Below are 16,257 nucleotides of genomic sequence, written 5' to 3' on the forward strand. Positions count from 1 at the left end.
ATGTTCTGCATGTAATGCTTTGTAAGAAAAAAAGTTCTGGTTTCATCTTTTTGACAAATTTTAGATCGGTTCAGCATTACTGAGCTTCTCTTTCAGAAAAATGCAATGACATCTGTAGAAATATCTGAATCTTGTTCTGCCCACAGCAGTCCCGCATATTAACTCACACAGGTAGTGGCCAATCACAAGATTACACCTGTTGCAGCAAAGGATACTTCTTGCAGCACCTACCTCCTTCACCTTAGACACAAACTGCAGAAAAGACATACGAGTAGAAGCTTTTGTGAAAAGGTCGAGTCTGTGTAATAGGACTTAACAGCTCCCGCACTGACTGACAGGTGACGACAGCTCACTATATGTCAGGAGTCAAACCAGACATTTGGATGTCAAAAACAGTTAAACTCAGAAATATCTAAAACTAATTAAAGACTCCAAAGTCATTTCTATTTTAAGTAAAAAAAACACAGAAATGCTGGAGGAACTCAGCAGGTCTTACAGCATCCATACGAGGTAAAAATATATAACCGACGTTTCAGGCCCTTCTTAGAGATATCTTTACCTCCTATGGACGCTACAAGACCTGCTGAGTTCCTCCAGCATTTCTGTGTTTTCACTACCATCACAGCATTTTCAGACTATTGTGTTTCACTTCATTCTGAGGTATCACAGATGCTTTGTGCAAGCTTTAGTTAGTGCTAGTATATTCAATATGAGCGGATAGTGGTACACAGTATACCAATGTGATTTCACTACGGCTCCTAGAACGCTTCCACCAGCGTTGTCTCCGCTCCATCCTCAACATTAATTGGAGCGCTTTCATCCTTAACGTCGAAGTACTCGAGATGGCAGAGGTCGACTGCATCGAGTCCACGCGGCTGAAGATCCAGCTGCGCTGGGTGGGTCACGTCTCCAGAATGGAGGACCATCGCCTTCCCAAGATCGTGTTATATGGCGAGCTCTCCACTGGCCACCGTGACAGAGGGGCACCAAAGAAAAGGTACAAGGACTGCCTAAAGAAATCTCTTGGTGCCTGCCACATTGACCACCGCCAGTGGGCTGATATCGCCTCAAACCGTGCATCTTGGCGCCTCACAGTTCGGCGGGCAGCAATCTCCTTTGAAGAAGACCGCAGAGCCCACCTCACTGACAAAAGGCAAAGGAGGAAAAACCCAACACCCAACCCCAACCCACCAATTTTCCCCTGCAACCGCTGCAACCATGTCTGCCTGTCCCGCATCGGACTTGTCAGCCACAAACGAGCCTGCAGCTGACGTGGACATTTACCCCCTCCATAAATCTTCGTCCGCGAAGCCAAGCCAAAGAAAAGATTACTGACTTTGAACATTAAGAAGAGGAAAGTATTTTTAAAACATACCATTTGAAAAGCTACAAATGATCATCAGTGCAAGTTAATAGAAACAATAAATGTTTTGGAATAGGAGTTAAAATTCAACAGAATGTATGTGTTCCAATTTTATGTTTCCATGAGCAACCTGTGGTGATATGTAATTACGGCACTAGGTCACCAGGGGTCATCCCGGTGACCTTGTCTATAAAGCAGTCCAGAGCTACAGTGTAGCTTTCCAGGTTTGTCTTGCAGAGAGACAAGACCTCTTAGTGTACATATTAGTTTATTAAAGCTGTCTTATACTCACACTGCTGGTGTGGTTATTGTCAGTACATCAACCAAACACAAATTGGGTGATAGCTGGACTGGGTATCTGCATTCAGGCCGCAGGGTTGACTCAGAGCTTCCTGTTGCCTGCCATTTCAATTCTCCATCCCCCTCACACTCTGACCTGTCTGTGGTCTCCTGCACTGGGGACAATGAGGCCAATCTAAACTACATTCTTAGGGGAACTTTGTATCTGTCCACACTTTGAATTCTACAACTATAGGGAGTTCACTCTCTGTCTATATCAGAGCTGGTAAGTTGTGCTGTTAAGTAATTTGTTTATGACACATTGTGGCTGCTTTCCTTTCTGCATTATCACAGCTGGGCCAGCCAGGCATGTCATGCATCCCTGCCTTTCACAACTTTTGTGTTCTTTTGTTTGTTTTTTCCCTCTCACTATCCCATTCATTACCTACTGGGTGACCTCAGTAACATTCCCATGTGGATCCTGGCTTCACCCTCTCAGAGATATTCCATTTGTCTTATCCATTCTTCCTCTGTCTTCTCTGGTGCCGAATTTTTTTCTCCTAGTTCTGATGAACAGACTTCTACCTCAAACACTGACTTATTTTTTTCACAGGTGCTGAATGTGTACTGTTTTAATGCCATATTTAAGAATGTATATGATAGCAGTGGAGACATTCAGAAGAGTTTCCCTATGCTAATTCCTTGGATGAGAGGGTCATCCTTTCACAAATGATCCTCAGGGGGAAATATTCAGATGGGAGAGTTTCCTGTTAGATGAGAACAGCTATAAATATTCTGAACTATTACACGACAATAAAGGGATCTTGAATGATGAACCTCCGGGATTCTTCGTTCCACATGTTTGTGGAGGCAGAAAGACTGGAGGTATTTAGAGAAGATCGTGTTATATGGCGAGCTCTCCACTGGCCACCGTGACAGAGGTGCACCAAAGAAAAGGTACAAGGACTGCCTAAAGAAAGCTCTTGGTGCCTGCCACATTGACCACCGCCAGTGGGCTGATATCGCCGCAAACTGTGCATCTTGGCGCCTCACAGTTCGGCGGGCAGCAACCTCCTTTGAAGAAGACCGCAGAGCCCACCTCACTGACAAAAGGCAAAGGAGGAAAAACCCAACACCCAACCCCAACCAACCAATTTTCCCCTGCAACCGCTGCAACCGTGTCTGCCTGTCCCACATCGGACTTGTCAGCCACAAACGAGCCTGCAGCTGATGTGGACATTTACCCCCTCCATAAATCTTCGTCCGCGAAGCCAAGCCAAAGAAGAATTTAGAGAAGAGATAGATAATTGTACAAAAGTATGAATAAATGTATGAACTGAGGACTCGGTGGACCTCACACAGAAGATTAATTGAGTCCAGCAAGAGATCATCCACATCCATGATGATCCTGGAACAGACTTGAAGGTCCAGTTCCTACTTTTTGTGTGATGTATGTTTCTAGCATTTTCCATTTTTGTTTTTGATTTCCAACATCTGCAGTTTTTAAAAAATTTTGCTTGATTTTTTTTTGAAGAAAACCTTTCCGCATAACATCCAAGCATTTCAATTATTTTGCCTCTCGCACTGGAAATTCGAGTTGTATCTTGTGGCATTTAAAGAAAATTGTGATGCCACAAGATGCCTCCTCTTTTTCTCACAGGGCAGCTACACACTTTTGACATTTATTTTGCAAGTTAACAATTGCTCTTCACTTTTTAAAATTAAATTGTTCCTTTAAAATATGGTCCATTTTTGAATATTAGTTATCTATTTATTAATAGAGTGTAAAATTATTTTTGGATTTGGAAATGCAGCTCATGCAAACCTAATCTAGATATCATATCAAAAATGTAAAATCAACAATTTTTTCTAGAAGAGGTAATGCACCTCTATTTGGACATAAATTCAACTTGATAAACTTTTTTATCTGCAATATAAAACTCCATACTAAATGGTCGAAAAATTTGGACAAGAGATGATTCTTTGTATAATCGGACTAAATCCACAAATTATTAGCACAGTCATGTGGCCACTTTTAAAATTCAATTCCATTGGCTTTATGGGATCCAAAGTTTCGATAAACTGCTGCTATTATATTACATATATACAGCAGCAACAAGGGGTGAATTCTTAAGTTAGACGCTCTAGATTGCAAACAATCAGACATTATCAAATATTAAAAGAAAGCAAATCTATTTTCTGTGATAACATTCATCAGTGCAATTTACAGACAAATAAACTTTATCATTTGCATCTGTTTAAGAAAACATGGTTTACAAATGTATATTCACCATAAAAAGTTCACAACATTGGGTCTCCTGCTGCAAATTTCAGCAGCGACCAGTAGAAGTCACAAGGATCAAGAGTCAGGAGATAGAGATCATCATGTGATCAGAGAGTTTAGTGTTGTTGGCACTGATGAGGGAAATGCTGACAATCGTTGTAATTCACTCTGGGGTAGTGCCTGATCAAATTTCTGGAGAGAATGAATCAATGTTATCATGTTCCAGCCTTGCAAAAACATACTTTCAATGACCTAGCTCTTAAATTAATAGAAATAAAATTTCTTGGCCTCCATGTTTTTATAAATGCAGATATGCAAATACATTTACACTATACAAGGTATTTTAATTTATCCAATTCAATAATACCAGGTTTTAATCACTTTTTGATTTAAAAAAAAACTTTTAACTGGAGCCCAGAGTAGTACTAAATACATGGTAGAATACCATCAAGCCTTGGAGAACTACATGGCTTCAAATGTTATTGCTAGAAATTAATCCCCCAAATGATTAATTCGCAGGAGAGAGAAATCTGTGATTTATTGCTTGCTCAGTTTAAACCACCTGAACCATTGAGGTGCTGGTTGTTCAGTTATTCTAAGCCAACAGGGAAATATTGAAATCCCTATGAGCATGTCTGCTCTTCCAGCAAAAAATCCTATTCTATCAAGCCATAAGTTATGTAGAGTTTCTAATTTGAAGATCAGATAATTGAACCTCTTGGTGGATTGAGATATACTGCCTTTAATGGGCAGGTGTATCATTCTTGCAGGATATTGACTCCAAATGGATTTATTTTCTTAATAAATATGGTTATTCAATGACCATCACCGAACTAGTGTACCAAACCTCAAACAATACTACACCAATGTTAGTGCAGCATTTAATATATTCTGATTTAGATAGAAACAGTCATCTCGATTAAATAATCACTTTTTAAGCTGAAGGAAGTTTATTGCTTCAAGTGCAAACAAAAGAAATACAGAACCTAATTCTTGATGCAGACATCATCAGTTTCATTTATTCTTCACCATTAACCCACTGGAAATTTATCATTATTATTCTACTGCTATATACTGCAAAGATCAAGGAACTGATAAGCAGAACAGGATATGAGATTGCAAAGTAACTGGAAGAAAATGTAGAAGAACTTATAAAGATCAGCATTAAAGTAAACAAAAAAGCACTGGGGTATATTTGAAACTTTGTTTGATATGGCATGCAGGTCAGAGTGAATCAGAAGTATGTATTCGATATCTGCCTGCCCCATTAAAAGACAAAAGGAAGAAGAAAAATATTAAGTTTATGAAAAGGCAGAAGCAGGATTGATTATAGAAAAAGAACCATCAATGAGAGTAATGAAAAAAGACTTCATACCTTTACACATCAAATTGGATTAAAAACAAGTCACACCATGGATGCACAATGTATTTATTCTATGCAGAGATCACCCTAAATCAGGTGGGAAATTACTTGAAGCATTTCAATTCCACTTTGGATTCACATTTATGTTCTCAAATGAAATTTTTACAAAAAAATCTGATTGATTTTTATGAAGTATCGGAATTGCAATAACTAGGAGTAAAATCAAAAGTAAAGACTGCAGGTTATTACCTATCGCACAAGGAAACAAAAGTCATGAATAAGCTATAATTTCCTAAAGAAGATGTTGTACATTCCATCAATTAGTTCCAAGCTAAACTCAGCATTGTGGTTTATTATCACACATTCTCAATTGCAATCAAACCACGCTAGGACTAAGAATTCAACACACACGAATGCTGGAGAAACTCAGCAGATCACACAGCCTCTATAGGAAGCAAAGAGTAACCGATGTTTCAGGCCTGAGCCCTTCATCAATTTATGAGCAAAAAAAAACAGGTGGTCAGAAAAGGTGGAGGGAGGATGGGGAAAGAAAGAGGAGGGAGAAAAGGGCTAGGGGGGAGGAGCACAGGTTAACAAGTAAGAGATCATAGATGAACACAGATGGGAGTGTAGAATTGAAAAAAGTGAGACATGATGGGGGAGAGTATAGCTTTAAATGAAGAGGAAAGGGAAGAGGGTAGGGAGCTGGAGGAAAGGAAATTCACCCATGACTTCTTACCTGTTCGCCTGCCCCTTACTCCCTCTCCTCCCCATATTTTTTGAAAATAGAACATTGGAGCACATTGCAGGCCTTTTGGACCATGATGTTGAACCGTATATAAACCTTTTGAACAAACTAAACATTGCCTATGTCACACCCATAACCCTATTTTTCTTGCATCCATGTGCCTGTATAAGAGTCTTTTAAATGGCCCAATTGTACCAAACACCACCACCTCTCCTGGCACTGCATTCTAGGCACCCATTATTCTTTGGTAAAAAAAACCTAGCTTGACTTCTCCCCTAAACGTTCCTCCCTTTATCTTGAACAGATGTCCTTTGGGGTTTGCGAGTCTCCCCTGGGGGAAAAAAGGTAGTGGCTGTCCATCCTATTTATGCCTCTCATAATTCTGTAGACCTCTACTGTCACCTCATATCTTTCTTTGCTCCAAAGAGAAAAGCCCAGCCTCTGTTAACATTGTCTCATAACACACATTCTCCAATCCTTGTAAATGCACCCTCTCCATAGCTTCCACATCCTTTCTGCAATGAGACAACCAGAACTGAATGCCATATTCAAAGTGTGGTCTAACAAGAGTTTTATAGAGCTTCAACATTACCTCACGCCTCTTGAACCCAATCCCCCCGACTAATGAAGGCCAGCATATCTTAATAAACTACCCTATCAATCTGTGTGGCTCCTTGAAAGATCAATGGATTTGGATTCCAAGGTCCCTCCATTCTTCCACAATGTTAAGAATCCTGCTATGAACCATGTACTCTACTTTCAACTTTGACCTTCCAAAATGAATTGCTTTACACTTGTGCGGATTGAATTCCATCTGCCATTTTTCTGCCCATCTCTGCATCATGCCTATATTCTATTGTAAAATACGACAACCTTCTACAATATCCACAACACCTCATCTGCAAACTTACTGGGACATCCCTCGACTTCTTCATCTAGATTATTTATAAAAATCACCAAGAGCAGGAGTCCAGAACAGATCTCTGAGGAACTCCATTTATCACTGACATCCAGGCAAAATACATTCCATTTACTACTACCCTCAATTTCTGAAGGCAAGTCAATTCTGAATCTACACAGCCAAGGTCCCATGCCTCATGATTTTTTGAATGAGTCTACCATAGTGGACCTTGTCAAATGCCTTGCTAAAATCCATATACATCAAATTTATTGCTCTACCTTCATCAATTTCTTTAGTTAATTCCTCAAAAAAATCAATTAGCCTCGTGAAGCACAACCTAACCATAACAAAAACATGCTGACTATCCTTGAGAAGTCTATACTCCTTCAGACATTTGCCTGCTTTTTGTTCATGCCTTGACAAAGTGCTCAGATCCGAAACATTACTTACCCTTTACGTCCTATAGATGCTGCATGACCTGCTGAATTTCTCCAGCACTTTTGAGTATTGCATTCAACTCAAAAGCATTAGTTAAGTTAAATGTAACTCACAAATAGTTTTCAAGAAATTCATCTTTTTACTTAGAGATTGGATATTCCAGCATCATTTAAAAAAAAATAAAACATTGATCAACAGAAATTGGATTGAAAGATTGTGACTTACGATTTTAATTATCTCAAAGTACTACATGCTAAAGCATGGTGAAATTTAAGTGGATATTGCTTGAACATCAATTTTATATTTTACACATTCCCCTCGGTGATTGTAATGCATTGAAGATAGATATTTGCTGGCTGTTGTGAACAGAGATCAAAGCATTTTCATTCACTGATGTAATGGTATTGCAGAAATTATATATATTTTGGCATATAAGTCGACCTTCAGATGTAATTTTCATGGTTTTATCATATATTGGGTGTATAAGACGACCTCCCAAGAAGTGCATTGATTGAGCTGCTGGGTGTTGCTTGAAGGTGTTGTTAATATGGGGCTTCCACCAAAATGAGGAAAGTATGAAGTGAATTTTAAGTTAAAAATAATAGAAATGGCCAAGAAATCCAGCAACTGAGTGGCTGCAAGAAAAATTGTTGTGGGTTGGGTTCTTTTTTGGGTTTGGGTCGTCTTATACGTTGAATCTACATTGTGTGTGTGTGTGTGTGTTATAGGTTGAATCTACATTGTGTGTGTGTGTGTGTGTGTGTGTGTTATACGTTGAATCTACATTGTGTGTGTGTGTGTTTTTAGTTGAATTTAAGGTCTAATTTTTGTACCTGACATATAAGCCGACCCCTGATGTTTGAGTGCTTTTTGAGGGTATCAAGACTTGACATACATCAAAATATTTCAGCACTTGCAACCCAAAGATCCTTAATTAATAATTCTGAGGTTATGAGCTCAAATCCCACCAAAACAGCCATGGAATTTAAATTCAATGAATAATGTGTAATGATGTGTAATGTGTGTAGTGATGATGACCTCAAAACTAAAAGTAAACTGGTTTTAATGTCCTTCAAGGGAAGGAGTCCATCACCCTCCCCCATCTGATCCATGTGTGACTCCAGATCCACCAGTGTAATTGACTCTAGGTGAAATGGCCTATCAATCTATTCAATTCAAGGGTTACCAGGAATAGGAAAAATACTGAATTGTTAGTGACATACAAATCTCAGAATTAATACTCACTACCTCTCAAATCATCTTTAAATTTCTCTCTCATCGTAAATGTGTGCCCTCCAATTCTGGACTCTCCGCCCAGAGAAAAAGATATTGATTAACCTATCTAGTCCCCTCATAATTTTAAAAACCTCTATAACCTCTCAGACTCTAATATTCCAATTAAAATAATCCCAGACTATCCACTCTCTCATTCTAAATACTACCCTCCATTTCAGTCAAACCCACACTGATCCTGTCAGGCTACCCTTCCTCTCTGTCTACTCATTCCATTGGACTTGTTCTATTTTTTTTTTATACATGAGCCAGCCCCCCCACCTAATATACTGTTATTCAAGGTCTCATCCCCCTATCTCACTGGATTAAACAGTCTCTCCTGAATAGCACTAGTAAATCTCCCTGCAGACACAATGAGCATGAAGCAATAGAATTTTTCATGATCTGGTTCAATGGACGATCAACAGGGTGGGAAATCTACCACATTAACTAGATCTGGACTATAAGTGACTTCAAATTCACAATGTAGTTGAATCAGTTGCTATGTTATATAGGGGAATTATGGATAGACAATAATGTTTGTGAGGGGGCGTGGCAAGATGGCGTAAGGAACAGACGTGCCTTCCAGTCCTCTCCTGACTCTAACTTATTGTTTTGTCTTTAAGTGCCCGTTAAAACTTTTTTAAAAAGTTTATAAATAGTATGAGGTGTTGAATTAATACCTAATGGTACATTTGTTAAAAAAAAGTAAAAGGAAACATCAACAGATTGTTAAAAAATTATATTTTCCGAAATTATCTGAGCCTGCTTGTTTACAAAAAGCCACGACTCAGCGTGAAATGGATCCAGGAAAACAAGTGAAGAATTCGGCATTGGAGCTCCATTCTGATTCCGTAAGTCTTTCTGAAGGTCGTTTTCAGCTGCCTTTAGAACAAAGGGCTGGCCGGATGCCAGTATTTCAAACAACGTCTACTGAGACTTTGATTCCACAAGAACAGCAGAATCCCATCATGTCTGGATCTACTGATGTTGATATACTTTTCAAGAGTCTTGAACATAAGATATTTTCTTCAGTGATGCATTTAGGTGATTCTATGAATAATCTTACTTCTAAGATTAATGCATTGATGGATGTCAATACTCAACAGATGGCTGATTATGGAGCTTTTAAAGTTGAAACTATTGAAAGACTTGAGATGTGTGATCAAGGATTATCTGATGTACAAGATCAATTGCAAGATGTGAATAAAACAATTGAAACATTACAGATTCAGAATAAAAATTTAGCAAAAAAGGTTGATTATTTGGAGAACCAATCCAGACAGATTAATGTGAAAATTGTCGGCTTGCCAGAAGGCATAGAAGGGCCAGATCCAAGAAAATTTTTCACTGAATGGATTCCACAAGTGTTGGGACAAGATAAGTTTTCTGAAGGTTTAATATTGGAACGGGCTCATGAGCTTTGAGAAGGAGACCTTTTTCAGGACAAAATCCAAGACCTGTTCTGGTTCGCTGTTTAAATTACTGTGATGGAGAGACTATTTTACGTATGGCTATTAGAAATGCACAGCAAAACAAATCTCCTTTGATGGTTCAGAGTAATCATGTTTTCTTCTATCCGGATTTGAGTCAGGAAATTATGTTTCAACTACGTGAATTTAATTCTGTGAAAGAATTATTGTGGAAAAAAGGATATAAGGCAACATTTAGATACCCTGCGGTACTGAAGATTTTTCAGGATGGATATCAACCAAAGTTCTTTGATAATCCTAAAGAAGCTATGGATTTTGCTCAGTCTTTACCAATTACGCAATTCCAGGAACGACGTAGTACTCCACGGTCTCCAAAGAGGGCAGAGCTGCAAGAAGGGAATTTGATTTCTGGAAGAAATGGAAGAAACGGTGGTCGCAATGGCAAAGGAAACTCATTTAATAGATAAGGAACATTTGAAACTCAAACGTGAATGGGTTGGGCATGTTTTTTATTCTTCGTTTAATTCTAAGGCAAAAGGTGTGGCAATTTTGGTACATGAGAATCTACCATTTTAGTTACAGAGTGAAGAGAAAAATGGTGGAAGATTATTAAAATTAAATTGTACAATCTTTAATGAGGCATGGACTTTGCTTGATGTTTATGCTCCTAATGTTGAGGATACAGCTTTTGTTGTGGATATGTCTTTATTACTTGGACAATCGAACTCTAATGTGATGTTGGGGGAGATTTGAATGTGGTGTTGGAGCCTTTATTGGATAAGTACTCAAGAGTAATTAAGAAGTCTAAGATGGCAATCCAAGTGATTAATATGATGGCAGATTTGAATTTAATTGATATTTGGCGAAGAGTTAATCCTACATAGAAAGATTTTTCTTTTTATTCCTCGCGACATAATTCTTTTTCTAGAATTGATTATTTTTTAATATCAGCACATTTGCAGGATAGGGTTACATCTGTGGAGTATAAAGCTAGATTGGTTTTGGATCATTCATTATTATTATTAGAATATTTGAGTTCAGAAGATGTTCAGAAAGCTTCAAGATGGAGATTTAATACTATGTTATTACGACGCGAATTTAATTCTGTGAAAGAACGGTTGTGGAAAAAAAAGACATAGGGCAACATTCAGGTATTCTGCGGTACTGAAGATTTTTTAGGATGGAAATTAGCCAAAATTCTTTGACAATCCTAAAGAGGTTATAGACTTTGCTTAGTCTCTAGCAACCAAGCAGTATCAGGAACGATGTACTCCTTCAAGGTCTCCAAAGAGAGTAGAGATGTAAGGTGGGATCCAGATTTTTAAAAGAAATGGAAGCAATGGTGATCGAAGTGGTAACGTTGTTTTAAAAAAATAAATCTTTTATCTTTTTTTTGAAAAGAGTTTAAATAGTTTAAATAATGATGATAGTTTAATGAAATGGGAGTTGGGAGAGGGAACTGGGTGGGCACTAGTTTCCAGAAGTCATCAGCTACCTGTGAGTTATCTCACACCCAATATTTTGGGGGAGTTACCGCTTTGGGCGGTTTAAACAGGAAGAGGTAGTTGTGACCTCCGACCTGTTTTTTTTTCTTTTTAATTTTTGGGTTAAGAAGTGAAGGTTTTTTTTATTTTTTTTTGGGGGGATTTTTTCTCTTTTTTCTTTCTTTTTTAAGAGGATGATGTCACAGAAGATAATAAGTCAAAAATTGAGGATGTTGAAATAGATGAAGAGGAAGATGAGGGGAAAGGTGATAAGAAGAGAAAGAAGAAAATTAAGTACAAATACATTGAGGGAGAAGAGTTTAATTTCGATAGAGAATTTTGAAGATGTTATAAATGAAGAATATGGAGAATTTTATAAGAGCTTGAACTTTTTTTTTCTTTTTTTTATATAAGGGGAGGGGAAGGGAATAAAAAGTTTATCTGATTGTTTTTCTAAGGGATGTTTTTGTTCTCTCGATGAATTATAAAGGAAACTTGGTATTAATGGAAATTCTGTATTTATGCATTATTATTATGATTTTTTGTATAACAGATATGTGGTTGATATATGATTTTAATATTTGAACTTAGTTTTAAAGTGGATTACATTTGTTAAATACATGTATTATGTTTGATTTAAATATATGTTTAAGGGTATTATTTTAGTATTGATATTTTTTTGTTGTTAGTAATTTGTTTTTGTTGTTAAGTTTTATCTTTTTTTTGTAAGTTTTTTTTATTTTATTTACAACATTGTTAATTAATTCTTCACTCTTTATTGGGGGGAGGGTTGGACTAATTTTAAATTAGATGATTAATGTTGTGTTATAATTATTGGGGGGGTTAATTTGTGTAGTTTAATGATGTAGTATTCTAATTTTTATTATCTTATTTTTTATTATTTCTTTAAATGTAATTTTTATTTTATTCATGTCATAAAATTTTAAATAAAGTTTTTTAAAAAAAGACAATAATGTTTGCATTAACAGCGATAGACAATCAATGAGATAGACAACAGACTCACCAAGGCAAATAGCGCCTTTGGAAGACTACACAAAAGAGACTGGAAAAACAACCACCTGAAGAAACACACAAAGATCAGCGTGTACAGAGCCGTTGTCATACCCATACTCCTGTTCGGCTCCGAATCATATGGGTCCTCTACCGGCATCACCTACGGCTCCTAGAACGCTTCCAAAAGCACTGTCTCCGCTCCATCCTCAACATTCATTGGAGTGACTTCATCACCAACATCAAAGTACTCGAGCTGGCAGAGTCCGCAAGCATCGAATCCACGCTGCTGAAGACCCAATTGCGCTGGGTGGGTCACGTCTCCAGAATGGAGGACCATTGCCTTCCAAAGATCATGTTATATGCCGAGCTCTCCACTGGCCACCGAGACAGAGGTGCACCAAAGAAGAGGTAAAAGGACTGCTTAAAGAAATCTCTTGGTGCCTGCCACATTGACCACCGCCAGTGGGCTGATATCACCTCCAATCGTGCATCTTGGTGTCCCACAATTCGGCGGGCAGCAACCTCCTTTGAAGAAGACCACAGAGCTCACCTCTCTGACAAAAGACAAAGGAGGAAAAACCCAACACCCAAACCCAACCAACCAATTTTCCCTTGCAACCGCTGCAACCGTCCCTGCCTGTCCCACATCGGACTTGTCAGTCACCAACGAGCCTGCAGCAGACGTGGACATACCCCTCCATAAATCTTCGTCCGCGATGCCAAGCCAAAGAAAAAAAAGAAAGAACAGTGATATTCAAATTCTATGGAGGAAGTTTAAAAAGGTAAACCAGACTGATGAAGTTAAGACCAAATGTAGTATTCAAGCAAATTAATGTTGGATAGTTAATTGGATCATGGTATGTATTTGTATACATTAGATATATCTTTAATTCAGTTCCTTATTTAAAGACAGATATTTTGCTCTAACTTTTACGTATCCTTTTTTACTACTTGGGGTAGAGTTTTGAATTGGTACTGCAGTATTGTAGCTACATTACAGGACAAGGATCCCAAGGCCTGAATCACTGATCTGCAGTCATAAGTTTGCATTCTACCCTGGCAGCTGGGTAATTTAAATTCAAATGATTAAAAGAATATAACATATTATCAGTAATGACAACCACAAATCTACGAGATTGGGATCAAATTACAACCAAAGCCTGAACCCCTATTAACAATATTTCGAATGGAAAACTACTTACGCACAGCTACCACATTTTTGTAATGCATTGCACAGTCCTACCCACACCTCTCATGATTTTATAAACTTCTATCATGTCTCCCCTTGGTCTCTAACAATGAAGAGAAAACAATTTGTTTATCCAACCTCTAAGTCAGGTGACATCTTGGTGATCCTCTTCTGCACTCTCTCCATAGCCTTCATATCCTTCCTGTAATGCCATGCCATAACTGCACATATTTCACTAAATGCTGTTTAACCAAAGTTCTATACAACTGTAACTTGATTTACCAACTTTAATACTCAATGACCTGATAGAAAAAGGCAAGTGTGCCATTTTTGTTCTTTACCATCCAGTCTACTGGCATGTCCACTTTCAGGGAACTATTGACTTATACACTGAGGTCCTTCTGTATATCAATGCTTCAAAGGATCTCAACTTTTACTCTATGCATTCACTTTACATTTGATTTAGTGTCATGCAACACCCAACAATTCCCTTGGCCTGAGGGTAGAGCAATCAATTTTGAGCAAGTTGGCATTCTGGGCTAGCCCCATTTCCCTCTACATGATCCATATCATTCTTAATCCATTCCAAAGTACATCTCACATTTGTCTGGATTAAACTCCATCTACCATTTATCTGCTATATTTCTAATTAATCTATATCCTGCCATATCGTTTGTCAATCTTACTCACTATCCACAAATCTGCCAATTTTTGTAAACATTCTAATCATCCCAAGTACACTTCTAACAAGATTCAAACAAGAGGGCATGGATTGAGAATAAAAGGGGAAAAGTTTAGGGGAAACATGAAGGGGAATTTCTTCACACAGAGGGAGGCGGAGTTGTGGAAAGAACTTTCGGCAGAGGTGGTAGAAGTGAGATCGATATTAATATTCAAGGAAAAGTTGGATAGGTATATGGACAGGAGAGGTGTAGAAGGTTATGGGCCGAATGCAAGTCAGTGGGACTAGTTGGGAGAAGTTATTTGGCACAGACTAGTAGGGCTGAACTGGCCTTTTTCTGTGCTGAAAATGTTTATATGAATATAAATAGAGCAACGAGTGTAGTTTGGTTTAGAAGAGAACAAAGGAAATAAATACAGAAGGTAACATCCAATAAAGGTGGAGTTTAACCTTTTCCTCTCATGTGGAACATCAGTGGACTTGACTCACGACTTGCAGTGTGCATGATCTTGATTCGTTGTATATGAGTAAAATGCTACCTTTATAGATAATGCTTTATGTCACTGCTGATACAGGGATTATATACTGATCCTTGCAAGAAAAAGATAAAACATACTCCTCTCAAGAATCAGATGGAATGACTGAAAAGTGACGACTGTCTCAAAATAAATTCCAAGAATTTGGCATTCCAAAATTCTAATTTCCAAGTCCATGATTCCTGTAAGCTACTAATGCGACTGTTTATGGACAATAAATGAAATAAACAACAGAAGGAATTACTACATGACAAGAGGATGTGTTATACGACATTTTAAGCCACATTGAAGACAGAATAGTCCATTTTTTTTAGTAAATATAAATTAAATAATGTATGAAAATAAACTGCACAAGGTGCCTGAAATGCTGTATTTAAGGTTAAAAAAAAAGGCTATTCATATAAAATAAATGTCATAACTCAGCACAAACAGATTAGGAAGTTAAAATTACAACAAGGGTGATCCACTAAACAAATCCATTTACTGACCTCTGTTTGCATAGCCAAATTCTCCATCTCTAGCTGTACATGAAGCTGTTCATTTTCTTGAACCAATTCATGGCAATGTTCCTGGAGTTGGGATCTCTCATCCTCAAGTTGTTTAATTGTCCGTTCAAGTATAATCCCCTATAAAATTAAGAGCACTCAAAATAAATTTAAACACTTAAAGGACAATCATGCCTGACGAAACTATTGCAATTTTCTGAAGAGATCACAAGATAGACAGGGGAGATGCAGTGGATGTTGTGCATTTGGACTTTCAAAAGGGTTTCAACAAGATCCCACACACAAGGTTGCTAAACAAGATGAGAGCCCATGGAACTACAGGAAGGATACTCGCATGGTTAGAGCATTGGCGGAAACAGAGTAGGAATAAAAGGATTCTTTTCTGCTTGGTTACCAGTGGTGTTCTGAAGGGGTTGGTGTTGAGGCCGCTTCTTTTTACGCTGCATGTAAACTGTTTGAATTACGAAATAGATAGCTTTGTGTCTAAATTTGCAGATGCTACCAAAACAGACGGTTGTGGAAATGATGCTGAGGATACCGAAAGGCTGTAGAGAAACTTGGATAGATGAGGAGTATGGGCAAAGAGGTGGCAGATGAAATACAATGTAGGAAAGTGGATGGTCAAGCCCTTTGACAGAAGAAATAGATGGGTAGACTATTATTTAGATGGAGAGAAAATTCAAAATTCCGAGGTGCAAAGAGACTTGGGAGTCCTCATGCAATATACCCTAAAGTATGACCTCCAGGATGAGTCAGTGGTGAAGA

At 38.0% G+C, this 16,257-nt stretch overlaps 1 protein-coding gene across 9 annotated transcripts in view; it reads right to left on the reverse strand.

The window, feature by feature from the left end:
• Window positions 1–16,257, reverse strand: part of LOC138744724 (polyamine-modulated factor 1-binding protein 1) — a 640,882-nt gene that overhangs the window by 233,850 nt on the left and 390,775 nt on the right. For all 9 annotated transcript variants that reach the window (XM_069901308.1, XM_069901306.1, XM_069901305.1 and 6 more), the window contains one exon: window positions 15,475–15,612. In XM_069901308.1, the coding sequence (XP_069757409.1) occupies window positions 15,475–15,612 (138 nt within the window). The remainder of the gene's footprint in view (window positions 1–15,474; window positions 15,613–16,257) is intronic.

Source organism: Narcine bancroftii, chromosome 10 (assembly GCF_036971445.1).
Source record: "Narcine bancroftii isolate sNarBan1 chromosome 10, sNarBan1.hap1, whole genome shotgun sequence".
NCBI classification, from domain to species: domain Eukaryota; kingdom Metazoa; phylum Chordata; class Chondrichthyes; order Torpediniformes; family Narcinidae; genus Narcine; species Narcine bancroftii.